The sequence below is a fragment of the Microcebus murinus genome, chromosome 2, assembly GCF_040939455.1.
Source record: "Microcebus murinus isolate Inina chromosome 2, M.murinus_Inina_mat1.0, whole genome shotgun sequence".
Classification (NCBI taxonomy): Eukaryota; Metazoa; Chordata; class Mammalia; order Primates; family Cheirogaleidae; genus Microcebus; species Microcebus murinus.
In genome coordinates, this window is record NC_134105.1 from 15,475,443 (window position 1) to 15,495,386 (window position 19,944).

The following is a 19,944-nucleotide window of genomic DNA, read 5'->3' on the forward strand; positions in this document are numbered from 1 at the left end:
CGCGGTGCTTCTGGAGGCCTGTCTAGCAGCTTGGCGTTCTTTCCTTTTCTTGTCTGGTGGCTTGGCTAATACTATTTCAATTTCTTCCCCTTCTATTTCTTTGCCATTCATTTCATCCATAGCCTATACAAAAATTGGAAAGATTAATTTATTTAACAAGTAATAGTACTTTAAAAATACCACACATGTGTCACTTAATATACTTAATAGACAATTTACTTCACAATTATTTTAATGTGCAAAGGATCGATCTAGCCTGTAAGTTAAAAATACACAAGGTACTCATTCCCCTGACCTTATCTTCTTATATGTAAATTGCAACAAAAACAAAACCGATGTACTGTTATTATATTTAAAAAGGTAAAAGAGGGCTGGGCCATGACCACGCCCTTAATCCCAGCACTTTGGAGGACTGCTTGAGGCCAGGAGTTCAAGACCATCCTGGGCAACCAGGTGAGATTCCTGTCTCTACAAAAAATAAAAACAAAAAAAATTTAGCCAGCCATGGTGGCTCAGGCCTGTAGTCCTAGCTACATGGGAGGATCGCCTGACCCCAGGAGTTTGAGGTTACAGTAAGCTATGATGGTGTTCCTACATGCCAGCCTGAGGGAGAGTGAGAACCTGTCAAAAAAAAAAAAAAAAGGCCGGGCGCGGTGGCTCACGCCTGTAATCCTAGCTCTCTGGGAGGCTGAGGTGGGCGGATTGCTCAAGGTCAGGAGTTCAAAACCAGCCTGAGCAAGAGCTAGACCCCGTCTCTACTATAAATAGAAAGAAATTAATTGGCCACCTAATATATACAAAAAATTAGCCGGGCATGGTGGCGAATGCCTGTAGTCCCAGCTACTTGGGAGGCTGAGGCAGGAGGACTGCTTGAGCCAGGAGTTTGAGGTTGCTGTGAGCTAGGCTGACGCCATGGCACTCACTCTAGCCTGGGCAACAAAGTGAGACTCTGTCTCAAAAAAAAAAAAAAGATACAAAAAAAAAAAAAAAAAAAAGATACAAGAACTGTCTATTGCTGCTCCTTAATTCCAAATAACTAACTCCTTAAAGCTTAGCCATACCCAAGAAGCAAATCCACACCAGGGAAAATGCCAGTATTAATACAAACCAGACAAAAATTAACTTCTTAGGGTTCAAATTTTAACATAAACATGTGGCATTCAACATACAGGTCTTACATTGTTCTTAGGCAAAAATTTCAAATATTTGAAACATAAATGAGGTTAACCGAATGAGTTTCAGTAAAATTCAACAAGATACTGACACAAAAAGCCCAAGTTCCCTTCACAACACTTAACCTGGAATATACTTTGCCAGAACAGTTAAAAGCACAAAAGCCAGGCCAGGGGCAGTGGCTCATGCCTGTAATACTAGCACTTTGGAAGGCTGAGTGGGGAGGATCATTTGAGGTCAGGAGTTCAAGACTAGCCTGAGCCAAGAGTGAGACCCGTCTCTATACAAAATTTTCCTATACAAAAATTAGGAATATTAGCTAGGAGTGGTGGCCCGTGCCTGTAAGTCCCAGCTACTCAGGAGGCTGAGGCAGGAGGATTACTTGAGCCCAGGAGTGTGAGGTTGCAGTGAGTTCTAAAGACACCACTATACTCTAGCATGGGCAACAGAGCAAGACCCTGTCTTGGGGGGAAAAGAAAAAAAAGACACAAAGCCAGAAAAGGTTTCGACTAATGAAGACTCAAGCAATCACCTAGAAAGTAGTAATCAAACATTTCATGTTCTAGTCCTTTATTCACACTGTACCACCTAACAATCTCTGCCATATGTTAAAGTAACAAAATGGCACCTCCTTATGATACTTTTTGCTTCCCTATACAACCAGTTCCCTCTGTGCACTCATCATAAAACACTCTATCCATAAAGAGGTCTCAATGATTTCTAAGTATCTAGACAAAAAGCAAATTAGTCTTCCTCTAGATTTCACTTTTCCCCTTTTACTACCTCAGCTTTGGGCTGCTTCAGCTAAACTAAACAAATCTACAAAGGCTTCTGCTATAAACAAAAAAATAAAACATGTACTCTCTGTTCTGATCATCCTGGAGAAGATGACTCCCAGTCCTGGGTTAGAAATTTTATAATTTTATAGGCCTCCTTAGCAAACCAACCTACCAGCTCTTACAAATATTTTTAATTTGGACAACTAGTTATTTTATACCAACTGAATCAAAAAATATTTAGAAAGTATAAAATTATCTGTGTTCTATACTATTGGAAACATCAGAAACCAAACATCATATTCTGCACTAAGCTGTGAATTTTATAAGCAATACTGCCTCACTAATTAGCTCCCATCATAAGCAAGCCAATTAACTCTATACTAGTCAAAATTCTATAAAGAATGTTTTAAAATGGGTAGCCTGGGCAGGAAACAAAAAATCTCAAATTAGAGGTGGCAGTACCCCACCAACAGAACAGGTGGAAAAAGAACCAAGCTTGAATCGCTAAGCATTTTGGATCCATCTTCCTAATTACATAAAAAAATATTTTTTTTGTATTCTGTCATGTTTTTCCCCCGGGGAAGGAGAGAACAAGAAAAAAAAAAAAAGCTGAAAATTTCACTCATTAAAGATGGTGCTAATCCATTATTAACAGAAAGCAGCAGAGTACTCAGGTTTTATGTTCTAGACATCACATGAAAATATTTTTTTCATAATTTTCATTACCATCAAGGAGTAAACCAATCATTATATATAAGAAATACTCTCAATAATTACTGAAATCAGCAAAACATAACTGATGCTGTTCTAACTCTAAATGACTAAATAAAGGCAAAACTACAAAAATCTGACCATACCCTCACAACACATCTATTGGATTAAATAAGGTGTACTATATATAAAGTTATAAATACCAATTTCTTTCACAGGCCCACAAACTAAGGTAAACAAGTAGTTCTAATACATTCACCTGTTTAGTATTTACATCAGCTAATTATCATACCTTGTAATACTTCCAAGGCATCTTGCTATCAAATCTTAGGCTTACAAAAATACAGAGGTTAAAAATAATGTCTGAAATGACAAACTCAGTAATAATCTGGCTTTGAAATATGAAGTCTTACCTGTTATACTATTACCACTTTATAGAGATTATTAAAAGAAAATTCCAGAGTTTGACAAAAGCTAAAAACTAATTTTATTTCAGTTTTTAAAGCCACTTTGTTTAGCAAGTTTGAACAAGAAATTCATATATGAAGCAAAATTTCTACCTTAACAGCTGCTCCTCTGTCTTCAAAATGAACAAATGCATAATCTTTCAACTTCTTCACTCTTTCAAGTTTTCCAAATTCAGAAAATGATTTTTCCAATATTTCTTCTGTCACTGTGGTAGCCAAGTTTCTCACAAATAAAACTTTCACCTAGAAACAAATATACAAAATTGGCACTGGCTGCTTAATTTCAGCTGAAGTCTTAAAGTATTTCTTCCTGTATTCATGCCACAGGAATTTCTTCTCTAAAATGTTTAGTACTAAAAGTTCTATTATAGGAAGTATGAGAAGCTGCCGAGAGAATGATTCTGATATTAGTTACCAATTTATATAAATTGTTTGCTCCTGCCCTGCCATTAAAGTACCTAACACTATGAATAGAACTATCAAGGAACCAACACATAATTATTAAATGTGGTTCCTAAGTCCCCTCCAAAACATGTTTTCTGTTTTTTTCTCCTAGAACTAGATCATTTTCTAATGTTCTTATAAAAATAAAGGCAAGAATATCCAGGAAAAAAAAATAAGAGCAATATTTAGAGACTAGTCCTACTGGATGTAAATAAACTTATTATAATGCTTAAGTCCTTGGCTCACATAGTTAATAATAAAAAAAAAAAGGATAAAAGTTGATCCATACCTCACACTATATACCAGGATAAATTCTAAATAGATCAAAATTTTAAATGATTAAAAGGTAGACAGAGGAACTACAAAAGAATTAGAAGAAAATTAAGGTGATTCCTTTATACAATAACTGGAGTGAAGATGGCTTTGTGACATAAAATCTAGAAGCCATAAGAGAGTTATATATTCAACTACTAAAAATAAATGACTACTACATGGCACAAAAAAATACCACAAGCAAAGTCAAAAGATAAACAACCAACATGGAGCTATATATGCAACTTACATCACAAAAAAATAATCACTCCTTTATATCAGAGCACCAGAAAATAAGAAAAAGCTCAACTGAATAGAAAAATAATCAAAATTCATAAATACATGGTTCATACAAAGAAACACATATGGCCCTTCAAACATATTAAAACCTCAAACTCAAGCATAGTTAAGAGAAGCAAATCATTAACAGCATTGAGATACCATTTGTTATCAGATTGGCACAATCCAGAAGTGTGATCATATACTATTTTGTCAAGGATGAGAAAAATAGTCCTCTTGTGGCTGGGTGCGGTGGCTCATGCCTGTAATCCTAGCACTCTGGGAGCCGAGGCGGGAGGATTGCTTGAGGTCAGGAGTTCGAGACCAGCCTGAGCAAGAGCGAGACCCCATTTCCGCTAAAAATAGAAAAATTAGCTGGGTGTAAGTGGCACATGCCTGTAGTCCCAGCTACTCCGGAGGCTGAAGCAGGAGGACTGCTTCAGCCCAGGAGTTTGAGGTTGCTGTGAACTAGCCCAGATGACAGAGAGAGACTGTCTACAAAAAATAAATAAATAGATAAAAACAGTCCTCTTGTATTTTGCTGGTGGGAATATAAAACAGCACATCACCTACAGAGGGAAATATGGCAGTATCTTAATAATTACAGATGCATTTACCCTTTGGCCTACAATTCTACCCCTAAGAATCTACCTACAGGTACACCTGTATCAGCTGACCTGATGCAAGCTTATTCATTACAGTATCACTATAACAAAAGATCAGAAACAACTAAATGTCCAACTGGTTGACAGACTATTATGTAGCCATAAAAACTGATGAATAGCTCTATGAGCTGATGAGAGAGAGAGGACACACTATTAGTAAAACACATTTTTTCCTATTTTTACATCTCTGAAACAAAGATACAACTTATTGTCAATGAGATAAGCAAGCAATGTGGTAGCATTTTAAATCTTAGTGGTACATATAATAATGATGCACTTCCTTTTTTAGAGCTGATGAATATGATGGTGAATAAAGCAAACACCCATCAGTGAATATAATAGGTTGCCAGCAACCATTCATGTAAAAATTATGGAAAATAAGAATATATACTCACATTTGTCTATATTTGCCTAAGGAAACACTAAATAAACCACAGGCTACTAAAACTGGATGCTTTATAGGGGACAAGGGGGATAAGGCACACAGAGACAGGGTGAAAGTGGGGCTTCTTTGTGTATACCTTTCTATGTAATTTTTAATTTTTGAACTAAGGAAATATTCAAACAAAAAACTAACACATCCAGTGAACAAACTCTTGACTCAGATAAAAAGCTATATGAATAAGATGATATTAATTTAAGGGGGGAAAAAACTAGCATTTTTCACCTCTGCCCCACCCCCTTCATTCTTTTTAATGTAGTCATACTGAGCTCTATTCTCTACATTAGACAGGCCCTCAATGATTTATTCACTTTTTAAAAAACGCAACATGCTTTTCTATGATGAACTCAAAATGTACTATATAAAAATTAGTTGTTTAAACTGTGTTTAAAATATTCAATAGGAAAAAGGGTCCCTTTAAGAGAGATACATTTAAGTTTTGGTTGATTATAAAACTGATCCAACTTGGCAAAAAAGTCTTCAATTATAACACTGATACAGTGAACACCAGAAGCTTTACTCTAATAGACAAACTTTTTGTTCCCAATTATAAAACAAAGGAGCCAGGTGTAGTGATGCATGCCTGTAGTCCCAGCTACTCTGGAGGCTGAGGCAGGAAGATCGCTTGAGCCCAGGAGTTTGAGGCTACAGCGCGCTAACTGCGCGTGAACAGCCACTGCACTCCATCCAGCCTGGACAAGATACCGAGACCCCCGTCTATCAAAAAAAAAAAAAAAAAAAAAGGAAGAAGAAAGAAGAAAAAACAATGACAACAAAGAAGTCGATATTATTCAATCCCAAGTTTATAGAGGTCTCGTTTTCATTTTGAAATCTTGTTTTCAATCTAGGAAATATAACCATTACTAGAATAAAATCATAAGGTTTTTTAACCCTAAAAAGATTTAGGATGAACTCCCATCTGAGAGGTTCCCAGAGGTATGTGAAAAGTGTTGATAAACAAATTACTAGTTATACTTTTGATTTTTAGGGGATTTTACTCATCTTTTATAATGTGTCATACATCTGCAATGCTATTTTAAAATATTTTTATAGAAAAAACAATGCAGGCTATGCTTAATTTCTATAGGCAGAATCAAAGTTGTAGTGCATCTTAAAAGATTTATCCAACCTCAATAAAACAGATGACATATAAGTTCAGTAGTTTGCCCAAAGTCACAATTGTATTAGAAGAACAAATAACTGGTATTAAAATCAAGCCAGTAAAAAATAAAAACTCTTACAGCTTCATTGGTTCATAAAAAAAGAAAAAGAAAAAATTTATTTAAAAAATTTAAGAAAAAAAAACAAAACTCAAGGCTATTTAAATTCCCAGTCCCTTTCCTGGACATCCATTTCCTCAAGAATATGAGAATATGAGATAAAAGGTACTAAGAGGCATCTCTGAAAGCTCTGTGGTTCACTCTCAATAAATCTCTTCTTAATCCAAAAGATATCTTTGCCTACAAAGCTTTCATCATACTTGTATAAACCAGGGTTATCCTCTAAACTTGCCTCTTCAAGTAGGACTCACTTCCTAAAAATCTGGAATAAAGAGCTTGAGGGAAAGACTTCTCAATCAAGAAGAATCCAACCACTAATTAATTCATGGCCATCCATAGAGTTCCTGGCTCCCTGAAAAGGGAAGGGACACCAAAATACTCAAGAATTTATTGTAAGCAGCAGAGATACAATTCTGGTGTTTCTCTTCAATCTTAGCAGCCACCCAAAGGAAAGCCTAAGAAAGACATATGGCACCACCACTTACCAGGCAAAGATCCTGGCAATGCAAGTACAGGGCTTAGGAGGTAAACTGAAGGCCCTCTACAGAATTTGCCATGCATATTTTGCCACTAGCAAGTAACAGCAAACATGACAATCCTCTGCCTTTCTTCATGGGGACAATATTCTAAGAGAACTTGATCATTAAAAAAAGAAAAAAAATTAGCTATAAATCTAAAAATATAATTCATGGCCACATAATACAAGTCATAGTATTGACAATGAAGATTATATTTTATGATCTCCAAAACATTACTTTTCTCTATACGCAACAAGACCTCGTCTTTGTATTTGTCATAGTGCCTAGCAATAAACAAATACTCGGTGTGTATGGGAACACTTAATTGAAGGGATTTCATTTCAGTTCCTTTTGCACATTTAATCTTCAGGAAAAGGGATGGTTAATGGCAATTCCTAGATACCAAGACAGGCTTGTTAACTTTAGTACTAAAGCAGCTCTTTGCTGAAACAGTTAAAGTCAAGAACTACAATTTGTATTTATCATAAAGCTTGAAAAAATTGAGATTTACTCTGAGTATAATATTTAAATAATAACCCTACCCCAACCCCAAACAACTGCATTTACCTTAGCCATGACTTCTGGATCTGGTTCTTCCACAGGGTCAGCCCATTCAACTGTAACTACATTTCCCCATACTTTTACTTTTCCACTCATCAGCCGGCGTCTGGCTTGTGCTGCTGACTTGTGATCCTCATATTCAAGGAAGCAGAACCCCCGATTCTTCTTTTTGTCATCGGGTTGATGATACAGAATAACGTCCACCAAACCCTCTGTTAAACCAACAGCCAGATATATAAGCCAAAAGCATCCACCACACATCTAGTGATTAGGCAGACCTAAATCCACTTGCTGACGAGCACAAAATAAGTGAAGCAGCCTCGAAATGAGTCACTAATTACCTAGTAGACAATCTGATCAGCATAATTAGATATGGAGTTTGGGACAGTATTTAATGTTTCATTTTAATTTTAGGAGGCCCAAAGGTATATCCGTACACAACAGGTCCAATTACTGTACTTTTTTTTTTTTTTTTTTGAGACAGAGTCTCACTTTGTTGCCCTTGCTAGAGTGAGTGCCGTGGCATCAGCCTAGCTCACAGCAACCTCAAACTCCTGGGCTCAAGCAATGCTCCTGCCTCAGCCTCCCAAGTAGCTGGGACTACAGGCACGCGCCACCATGCCTGGCTAATTTTTTGTATATATATTTTTAGTTGGTCAATTAATTTCTTTCTATTTTTAGTAGAGACGGGGTCTCGCTCAGGCTGGTTTTGAACTCCTGACCTCAGCAATCCGCCCGCCTCAGCCTCCCAGAGTGCTAGGATTACAGGCGTGAGCCACCGAGCCCGGCCAAATTACTGTACTTTTGACATTTAACATTCTATGATGTTTTAGAGTGTTTGATATAAGATGACCCTATGGTTTACAAAGGAATTATCAAGAACCTTAAAAACAAAATTACAAATCCAAGAAAACTTTTTTCTATTTAGAGACAGGGTTTCTCACTCTGTCACCCCAGCTAGAGTGCTGTGGTGTCATCATAGCTCACTGCAACCTAAAGCTTCTGTGCTCAAATGATCCTCCTGCCTCAGCCTCCTGAGTAGCTGTGACTACAGGTGCATGCCACCATGCCCAGCTAATTTTTCTATTTTTTGTAGTGATGGGTGTCTGGCTCTTGCTTAGGCTGGTCTTGAACTCTCAGCCTCAAGCAATCCTCCTGCTTCAGTCTCCTAAAGTGCTCAGATTACAGGCATGAGCCACCATGCCTGATCTTAAATGCCTGGATTTTATTTTTAGCCCAGGATTCTCTAAGCTCCAGATGTAGCTACTGTCCTTTGGTTAGACATTTCAAATTTAACATGTCCAAAATGGCACCACCATGGCCAAAATCTGTCTTACCTAGACTTTCCTACCTAATAAACAGTGCCACCCACCAGGTTCTCAAGCCAGAAATTGATGAGAAATTCTTGATTTCTTTAGTTCATCTCTCCTATACAATTCTAAACTCATTTACTTCTTTTCATCTCCATTATCACCCTAGTCCAATGTCCTATCTGAAGTACTACTATGACACCCAACTAATTTATCGGCTTCTACTCTCAACCCCTCTCTCCAAGCCTTATCCACAGAGCCGTGTAGGAATAATATTCTGTAAACATAAAACAGAGGAAACAGATGTTATTCCCTGCTTTAAACCTTTAAATGCCTTCTCATTATATATACAATAAATTCCAAGCTCTTTACATGGTCTACAAAAGCCCTACCAACTTCATGTCATAATTCTATGTTTAATTCTACCTTTTAGCAACACTGGCCTTTTCTCAGTTACTTTAATATACCAAGTTCTTTCTTGCCTTGGGGGGTTAGTATGTGTTGCTCTCTTGGAATACAATTCCTTTTGCTCTTTGTATGCTATACCTTCCTTGTCCTTTAGGTCTTGGCAGAAAGGTCACCTTACCAGAAAAGCCTTCCATAAACACCAAAACAGGGATAATAGCTATTCCCTAGCTAAATATCCTGTATCACCCCCCATCGCAGTCTTTTATCACAATGTTTAAACATTTCTTTAAATTCTGTTGTCTTATCTCCTTTCCCAGAATGTAGGCTCTATGAGGGCAGAGAGTAGGTCTCCTATTCACCAATGTATTCCAGCACATAGTGCAATGAGCCGTTTAACAGGCACTTGAATACACACCTGCTGGAGGAATGAATAAATGGATATGAAACCAGAAAGCAGCTGTAGATAATAAAAAAGTAATGAAGTCAAAGAACTGTGCCAACAGGGGTATTTGACCAACACAATTACAATGGGCAGTGGTTATACAATGGGATGCTAGAAATCAAGGTTTCAGAGTGGGTAGGATTTCTGGTGACAAGATCCAGAATGTGATCTGTATATGGTGGAGCTGAAGTAAAGGAGTAGAGGTAGAAATATAAGGCCTTAAATGGTTCATCCAACTAGATACTAAAGTGCTAAGAATGTCAATTTAGTGCAGAAGAGGAATACTGTGTGAGACAAAAGCAATCTTCAGATTAACGAAAGGCTGATACCTGAAGAGCAATGGATGATAGCTTCAAGGAAGGGGAAAGAATATATCTGGAGGATAAAAATGTGGAGGAACAGTGGTTTTTATAAGGAGAGGCAGTGTTCTAAAACAGTGTTTTTAATCATAGGCAGTATCAATGGATCTCAATCAGTATATTAAAAAATGAAATGGGCCAGGCTTGGTGGCTCACACCTGCAATCCTAACACTTTGGAAGGGGGGAGGATCACTTGAGGCCAGGAGTTTGAGACCAGCAAAAGACAGACCCCATATCTACAAAAAATAGATAAATTAACTGGGCATGGTAGCCCACACCTAAAGTCCCAGCTACTCAGGAGGCTGAGGCAGGAAGATTGCTTGAGCCAAGGAGTTTGAGGCTGCTATAAGCTATGATTGTGCCACTGCACTCCAGCCTGGGCAACAAGGTGAGACCCTGTCTCAAAAAAAAGAAAGAAATGGAACAGGAAGTATCAGAATAAGAATAAATCATGTGTAATAAATAAAAGTACAGTTTTGTTAAATTTTGTTTCAGTTATACATAAATGTTTATAGACCTGTGATATAAAGTATGTACTTTTCAATCCATTCCATAGACTTCAAATTGGAAATTTTAGAAAATCTCATCTGGACAAGGCAACAAGGAAGAAAGGAGTAAAAATGTTCATCCTCTTGGCCCTGGAGTACACTGAATGTACGGGGGGAAAAGCCTTCACTTGAGGGTTACAGAGCAAAGGCTCTAGCAAAAGCCAAGTTTCAATCAAGACAAAGAAGTAAAAGGGAGGTTTCAAGAAATTAAGGATATGAGGGAACTTGCTTAGTCTAAAACACTATAAAGAAGAAAGGAAGCAACTTAGACACTGAAGACTTGAATTCTTAATATATACCTTTTTTTTAAATTAAGCACTTATAAGCAATACAACAGATTTCCCAAAACTAATTTCTAAATACATTTTTGTTTTACCTGTGACTTTACTGAATTCTTCCAGAATGTTTTCTTTAGTCTTATTCTTCGGAATGGACCCAACAAAAAGTCTGTTGTTTGCCACAGAAATGCACACTCCAAGGTGTTTACCGGGGCGAATTTCATAGCTGTCACACTGTAAGGAAGAAAAGAACCAGAGACCCCAAAACAACCCCAAACTCAGGACAACTGATCTTAATCTAAAAAATTCAACAATTTAAGGCCAAACACTCCCTGATTCACGAACTCACCAAGTTCCCTCATGCTTGCCATAATATGAATGTATATTTTAAACTTCACTGTTATGGTCTCTTATTTTAGTTTGGTTTTGTTAACCTTCACTGCTCCTCCATATAAAAAGGACTCAAAGTTATTCACTTTATTTTTTAAAATATCTTATTTCCCATTTCAATTTATCTATCTGAAAATTTTTTTCCAGAGATTTTCAGAAAAAATACCCGAGACTGGGTCCTTAGGGATGAAATTAGATATAGATAAGCCATAATAAAAATAATAATATATAAAGAGTAACAACTATGTTTAATCAATACAAAAGACATCTAGAAGAATTTTACATGTTATACAAGTCAGAATTTAAAATATATAAAGTTTTAAACTTTATTAAACACAATAATTTCAAATTTTTATGAAATACAAGGATAAAAATGTTTTATTTAAATCACTATAATGATAGTTTTCTTGACAAATTTTAGCTCCTATGCTTTAATATTACTTACCCATTAGTTTACTAAAAGACATGATTATTAAAAAATAAAACCATCTATGCATTGCCAAAACTGAGGAAATAAAGATTTGAAAATTTAGTATTAAATAAACTAGTATTAAATAAACAAGTTTGAAGAAAAAATCCATAATAAAAATTAAAATACAAGTCAGAGTGAAACTAATTCAGAGTCCACTAATGAAACCAAAAGCCTTGGTCAAAGAGGTTATCCATTCTAGAAAGGTTAAAACTAGACTAAGTGAAACCCTTAGATATCTGGCAAGAGTATGCCACACAACAATCATATTGTTATTTTAAGATACTGAGATAGTTGTATCTTAAATACAGGAGTAAAGATATACCTGACTTGTAGAACTGTTACTATTTCTCCTCTGAAATAAGCACAAGTAAAAAGGCTCTAGAGAAAAGAAATTACTGAAGACTGGCTATAAAATAGTAGAAAAGGAGAGAAAGATTAAAGACATAGAGGACTCATGAGCCTAGACACAAAAAGAAAAGAACAATATACTTAGAAAATGTGAAATAAATGATATGATTAGGCTGTGACAATAATATTCACAACCATTTCCTGAATTGAGTCCTAGAGTCACTACCACCCACTGTTATGTTCCCCACAACCTATCCTAGCCTTCATTATACTTTAAGAATCCCAAAGTTTAACAGCAAAACTCAATATCCTTTTTCTCTAAACCAAAGGAGAGACCTACAGAAGTCAAATATTCAAATGAAACTTTTGATATTCATCAATCTAATGGATAACTTCTTAGAACTATAGGAGACATCCTGTAACACTATTTCCTGGATATTAGCATCTCTTTTCTACTTTTATAGTCAGAAAAAAAATAAAGCAAAAGTCACATACCAACTCATTCACTATAAAAACATTCAAAGAAACTACTTTGAAAATGAATGTTAACTATAAGCATTTTTCAACTGAGGTTTACTCTCAAATAGGTAGATATTTATCACATACCAGTTTAACAGCTTCCTGTGCAGCTTCCTTTCCACAGAAGGTGATAAATGCATACCCTCTGTTCTGACCAGACAGTGGATCCATCATAAGACGTAGATCCCAAATGGGACCGGCCTTCTCAAAAAGGGGCACCAACTCATCCTCATACAAATCTCTTGGTATTTTACCTACAAAGACCTGAAATAAAACTTCCTTATTAGGATCCAACATAAGCATTTGATTGGAGAGCCATAAAGCCTAAATGCCTTTTTTCAGAAGGTGGGGGCAGATGATTAAGGAAGAATGGGGACAATTTGAATTTTAAGATGACTTACAGAGGTAATCCTAATTTTTATTATAATGACCTTAGGGTTATCAACAAAGAATAATAGTCTTTATTGAAACATGGAAACTAATAGGAGTGTGTAAAACTGGTACTATCAACTCTGAGTTTTAAATTTTTATACAAACAAAATAAAGAGTATGTATATGTCCTCATGGAAATACGATACCTTTATTTATTTATTTATTTTTTTGAGATGAAGTCTCGCTTTGCCTGGGCTAGAGTGCCGTGGCATCAGCCTAGCTCACAGCAACCTCAAACTCCTAAGCTCAAGAGATCCTTCTGCCTCAGCCTCCCAAATAGCTGGAACTACAGGTGTGTGCCACCATGTCCAGCTAATTTCTATATATTAGCTGGCCAATTAATTTCTTTGTATTTATAGTAGAGACAGGGTCTGGCTCTTGCTCAGGCTGGTTTCGAACTCCTGACCTTGAGAAAATCTCCAGCCTTGGCCTCCCAGAGTGCTAGGATTACACACGTGAGCCATGGCGCCCAGCCAATACCTGCATTTTTTTTTTTTTTTTTGAGACAGAGTCTTACTTTGTTGCCCAGGCTAGAGTGAGTGCCGTGGCATCAGCCTAGCTCACAGCAACCTCAAACTCCTGGACTCAAGCAATCCTGCTGCCTCAGCCTCCTGAGTAGCTGGGACTACAGGCATGCGCCACCATGCCCGGCTAACTTTTTCTATATATATTAGCTGGCCAATTAATTTATTTCTATTTATAGTAGAGACGGGGTCTCGCTCTTGCTCAGGCTGGTTTAAACTCCTGACCCCGAGCAATCCGCCTGCCTCAGCCTCCCAGAGTGCTAGGATTATAGGTGTGAGCCACCGCACCCGGCCTATACCTTCATTTTTTAAAGCACCAATAACTGTGTGAATGTCATGACAAAGACAAAAAAAATAAATTGAATCAACGATTGATGTGGCCTTCCCCCAGTTAGTCCCTCAATTCTAAAATCAATACTACTAAAAAAGCTACCTCAATATTTTTCAGAAACTCTAGTGCTTCAATGTGTTCCTTTCTCTAACAGGATATTATAATTTTTTTCTTTTTTGGAGACAAGGTCTGCAATGTTGCCTGGGCTAGAATGCAATGACCTCAACATAGCTCACTACAATCTCAAACTCCCAGACTCAAGCAATCCTCCTACTTTAACCTCTCAAGTAGCTAGGACTATCGGCGTCCAACACCATGCCCAGCTAATTTTTCTATCGGCGTCCAACACCATGCCCAGCTAATTTTTCTATTTTTTGTAGGGGCAGGTTCACACTATGTTGCCCAGGCTGGTCTTGAACACCAGGCCTCAAGTGATCTTCCTGCCTCAGCCTCCCAAAGTGCTAGGACTATAGGCATAAGCCACAGTGCCCAGCCAGGATATTAAATTTTATGGTACGAAAAAAAAGTCTTCACTATTTAAAGAACTTCTGATGTATCTTTACTTATAAAACTATGCAGTAAGATTAAATTATATATAATAATGATAAATTAAACAAAACCCCCCAGTATTTAATATCAAACTGCAATTTTCTTTAAGTTTCTGCAATATCAGCAATATTAAAAATATTTTTTTATGTTAAAACATTTGCAATCCATACACAAAGTCTGCAAGTAAAATTAGTATTTGCAGCAGGAGAGAAATTTCTTACTGAAACTTGAAACTAATCTACAACAAAATTTCACATTAACACAGCTATTATATTAATACTGTGAAGCTACAGAGAAATATAAATAAGAAATCTATGTCATTGGCTGGGCGTAGTGGCTCACACCTGTAATCCTAGCACTGAGAGGCTGAGGCGGGCGGATTGCTTGAGGTCAGGAGTTCAAAACCAGCCTGAGCGAGACCCTGCCTCTACTAAAAATAGAAAAAAATTAACTGACCAACTAAAAATATATGTAGAAAAAATTAGCCAGGCATGGTGGTACATGCCTGCAGTCCCAGCTACTCGGGAGGCTGAGGCAGTAGGATGGCTTGAGCCCAGGAGACTGAGGTTGCTATGAGCTAGGCTGACACCATGGCACTCACTCTAGCCTGGGCAACAAAGTGAGGCTCTGTCTCAAAAAAAAAAAAAAAAGAAATCTATGTCATCATCTCAATTAGAGATACAAGAAACTGTGTATGTGATTTGAGTGATGTCCTTGTAGAACCATTTTTCTAACTAAAACTCACCCTGAAAAGTACATGGCATCTATCCTCTCTTTTCTTTTGAGACGGTTTCTCACACTGTTGCCCAGGCTACAGTGCCATGGCATTAGCCTAGCTCACAGCAACCTCAAATTCCTGGGCTCAATCCTTCTGCCTCAGCCTCCCGAGTAGCTGAGAGTACAGGTATGCAGCATCATGACTGGCTAATTTTTTCTATATATTTTTAGTTGCCCGGCAGATTTCTATTTTTTTTTTTTTTTTTTAGTAGAGACATGGTCTCGCTCTTGCTCAGGCTGGTCTTGAACTCCTGACCTCAAGCGATCCTCCCATCTTGGCCTCTCAGAGTGCTAGGATTACAGGAGTGAGCCACCACACCTGGCCTATGCTCTCTTTAACTCTCTAAAATTGGCTTCTTATAAACTACAGCATTTAAATTTTCTAACATTTTGTTGAAATAAAAGCATATTGGTCTGTTGAAATAAATGTATATTAGTATAAAAAAATAAATAAAATTAACTTCTTCCTCTAAGTCCATCAAACTGCACGCACTAATGAACTTCTAATAACCAAATTCAAAGGCTTCTCCCCTCTCGGTTATCATCATCCTTGCCTTCTCTATAAGCTTTGACACTGTTGACTCTACCTTCTGAGAGTTGCCTTCCCTTACGCTTTTAGAATGCTTCACTAACCTGGTCTTCCTACCTATAATTACTGCTCCTTTATGCTTTCTGTGGTGCTTCCTCCACCCACCTAATAACCTGCGTGTTTCCCAGAGTTGTGGCTCAATCTCCTATTCTTCACTGTATTTTCAAAGATAGAATCCATTCCCAAAGCTTATAACTGTACAGTCATCTCCTAGACCTATATACCAAGAGTTAATTCTATTATCACCCACTGCTTATTAAATATATCCTCTTAGATTTTATCTCAAATCATCAATTTGATTTTATCTCAAATATGATCTGATTTTTATCTCAAATCATCAATAAGACTAGTGATGCCAATTTTCTGTTTTTGAATATATATGTATAGATGTATATACAGACAAGGATGACTACATATAGGAATAATGCTAACTGTGGTTACTGATGCATGGAAAATTGTTCTAATTTTACCTTTTCCTTATTTTTGTTTTTGTGTATATATATATATATATACACATATATATATATGTGTGTGTGTGTATACTTTTTTTTCCTTTTTGGATATAGGGCCTTGCTCTGTTGCCCGAGGTACAGTACAGTGGCATCAGCCTAACTCACAGCAACCTCGAACTCCTGGGCTCAAGTGATTCTTCTGCCTTAGCCTCCCAAGTAGCTGGGACTATAGGAATGAGCCACCCCACTAGCCCTGAATTACATTCATTTTTTTTTTTTTTTTTTTTGGAGACAGAGTCTCACTTTGTTGCCCAGGCTAGATTGAGTGCCATGGTGTCAGCCTAGCTCACAGCAACCTCAAACTCCTGGGCTCAAGCAATCCTCTTGCCTCAGCTTCCTGAGTAGCTGGGACTACAGGCATGCGCCACCATGCCCAGCTAATTTTTCTATATATATTAGTTGGTCAATTAATTTCTTTCTATGTACAGTAGAGGCGGGGGTCTCGCTCTTGCTCAGGATGGTTTCGAACTCCTGACCTCGAGCAATCCGCCCGCCTTGGCCTCCCAGAGTGCTAGGATTACAGGCGTGAGCCCCTGTGCCCAGCCCCTGAATTACATTTTTATGACGTTCATAATAAAAATGTTTGTAACAAATGTTTCCTTTTTCTAAAAATCAAAATGACTGAAACCCACCTTTGTCAACTGGCTCCTCTGACTACCTTCATGTCTTTGTGTGAGAACATAATTTCTGTTGCTCTCCCTTTCCAAACCTCCTCTACCCCAGGTGACTGAGGAAATACTTCCTTAAACAGAAACCTCAGACAATGCAATCCCTTCCATTACCATCCATATCCAAAATCTTTCAAGTATCAGCTTGAAGTTGCTCCACTATAAATGCCTAGTTTGTACAGATAATTGGCTCCCTCCTACTCACAGAACTTGTACAAATCTGAGACAAGTAATCACATATACCTTAGACTCATGTGTCACATATTTTTCTAGATTCTAGAAATACAGGAACTACCACAGATAAGGTCTAGGCATTCACACAGCTTATATTCTACTGAGACACAAAAATTTAAAAAATGATTTCAAGAGGTATTACATGCTAAAAAGAAAAAATAATAGGAAGAGGGGATAAGTGATGGGGTTGTGTTTTCACTAGGAAGGGCTCCCTAAAGAGGTAAATTTGAGCTGAAATCTAAGAGAAAATTAAATAAAAAATCTGAGGAAAGAGAATTCCAAGCTGAGGGAACAAATACAAAAGGCTGTGAGATGTGAGTACACTTGACATATCTGAAGAACAGCACATAGGCCAATGGCTGGCTGAATGGAAGTGATGGTGGAGGGAAAAGAGAAAATGAAGCTAGAAGAAGTCAAACCATGGCTAGGAATTTGTCCTTTATTCCAGCTGTTTTAGGAAGCCATCAGATAGTTTAAAGCAGACAAATGACTGGGTATGATTTATGTTCTAAAAGGAACATTCTAGCAACTGAGTAGAAAATAGATTATATGGAGAAACAGGCAGATCAGTCAGGTTAACAGGGCCATCCAGGTAGAGATGATGGTGGTTTGGCCTGGTAGGATAACAGTTATGAAGATGGTGAGAATGTGAGACATGGTGATTTTTAGGTTATATTGAATTCAAAGCTACATTTTAGTTACTTTGACCAAGTTTCTTATTCAGTGAGTCTCAATTTCCTCAAGTGGGAATAACAACAGTAAGAGGGTTCAATTTTCATGCAGGCGGAGAGCCCATGTCTTGTTCCTTACCTTATTTCCAGCATTGAACACAGTGCCTGGGACATAAGAGCTAATCATCTATGAATGTATAAACATCTACCTCATATCTGTGCATTAGATCCCAACCCTTCTCTCCTACTCAAGGATACTTGCTCCAGCAACAATTTTATCATCAATTTTCCCTTTCTACGGGATCATTCCCATCAGCACACAAGTGTTCTATATTTTCCAATAAAGATTTAAACAGAACTATATCTTGACTCCATAACCCCTTCTAGCTATTGCTCCATTTCTCTGCTACTCTTTGTACCAAAATTCCTCAAAAGAGCTGTATATACTTGGTGTCTCAAATTCTTCATCTTCCATTCTCTTGACTCTTCTCTGAATCTGGCTTTCACTACTATTCTTGTCAAAGTCACTAATGCTCTCCATGTTGCCACAACCAAGAGTCAATTCTAAGTCCTCATCTTACCTGGAAAGTTTGATATAATTAACTAGTTGCTCCTTCTGTGAAAACTTTCTTCATTTGACTTCTGGGACCCTAGATTTCTGATTTTTTCTCTTACATCATTCGCTCTTTCTTCAGTCTCCTTTCCTGGTTCCTCCTCATTTCCCCAAATTCTAAATGTCAGAGAGCTGTGGGACTCAAATCTCAAACTTTTTTTGAGCTACCAAACTTCCTTGGTGGTTGCACCCAAACTCATTATTTTAAAATACCATTTACATACCTCCCACATTTATAATCTACAACTAGAACTCCACCTTGAACTCCAGGCTCATATAAACAACTGTTCACTTAACAGCTCTGCTTGGATGTCCAAGAGACATCTAGCTCATAAGATATCCAGTAATGAACTACTGTCTTTCAACTCTGCTAACTTGCTCTTTTCTTATAGTCTTCCTTGTTTCCGTAAATGACAACTACCTCCTTTCAGCTGCTCAGGTCAAAATCCCTGAAGTCATCCTTGGCTTCTCTCTCTCACAACCCTATATCCAGCCTGACAGTAAATCCTGTCAGATCTGCCTTTAATCCACAATCTGACTACTTCTCACAAGCTTCAGCTATAATAGCCCTGTATATCAACGCTACAGATGAGTATTCATTAATAAGTCATAGCAACTAAGAGAAAGCTAACGATAAAAGGTGTCCTGAGGCAAGAAATACATAAGAATAACTGGTATTAGTTTTGAAATGTTTTTTTTCTTGTGTGGTTAGGCCCTCTGGCCTTGTCTGGTTAGAGTTTTTTGTATTTGAGTATACTTATATTTAAGACTTTTAAACTGTTCTGGGAAGTAAGTTCTGCTTATATTATTTCTATTAAAATAATGCAATAGTGTTTAATAATTATACCTTTCACCAGGTGCTCACACCTGTAATCCTAGCACTCTGGGAGGCTGAGGTGGGAGGACTGCTTGAGCTCAGGAGTTGGACACCAGCCTGAACAAGAGCGAGACCCCATCTCTACTAAAAACAGAAAAATGAGCCAGGTGTAGTGGTGCAGCCTATAGTCCCAGCTACTCAATACTGAGGTAAGAGGATGTCTTGAGCCCAGCAGTTTGAGGTTCCAGTGAGCTACAATGATACCACTGCACTCTACCCAGGGCAACAGAGCAAGACTCTGTCTCAAAAAAAAAAAAAATTATTATTGTTATTATTATACCTTTCATCATTCATATTTTCTCTCTTCCCATCACAAATATATATAAAGCAAAGAAAGAGCACACAAAGTGGCACTATGAAAATATATTTCACACAGCTGAGTGAGGAAGCTAAGTGTCAGATTATTATTCTACTTATATAACACTTGTACTTTTATTTTTAGAACCAGACAGGTTTGCCTC

General features: G+C 37.4%; 2 protein-coding genes across 4 annotated transcripts in view; one reads left to right on the forward strand and one right to left on the reverse strand.

The window, feature by feature from the left end:
* The window catches only part of RPL11 (ribosomal protein L11), a 484,397-nt gene that overhangs the window by 173,438 nt on the left and 291,015 nt on the right, over positions 1 to 19,944 (forward strand). The gene's annotated exons all lie outside the window — the stretch shown is intronic.
* The window catches only part of HNRNPR (heterogeneous nuclear ribonucleoprotein R), a 35,723-nt gene that overhangs the window by 1,414 nt on the left and 14,365 nt on the right, over positions 1 to 19,944 (reverse strand). For both annotated transcript variants that reach the window (XM_012750634.2, XM_012750631.2), the window contains 5 exons: positions 12,794 to 12,970; positions 11,076 to 11,211; positions 7,638 to 7,843; positions 3,224 to 3,373; positions 2 to 123 (listed from right to left, as the gene is read on the reverse strand). In XM_012750634.2, the coding sequence (XP_012606088.1) occupies positions 2 to 123; positions 3,224 to 3,373; positions 7,638 to 7,843; positions 11,076 to 11,211; positions 12,794 to 12,970 (791 nt within the window). The remainder of the gene's footprint in view (position 1; positions 124 to 3,223; positions 3,374 to 7,637; positions 7,844 to 11,075; positions 11,212 to 12,793; positions 12,971 to 19,944) is intronic.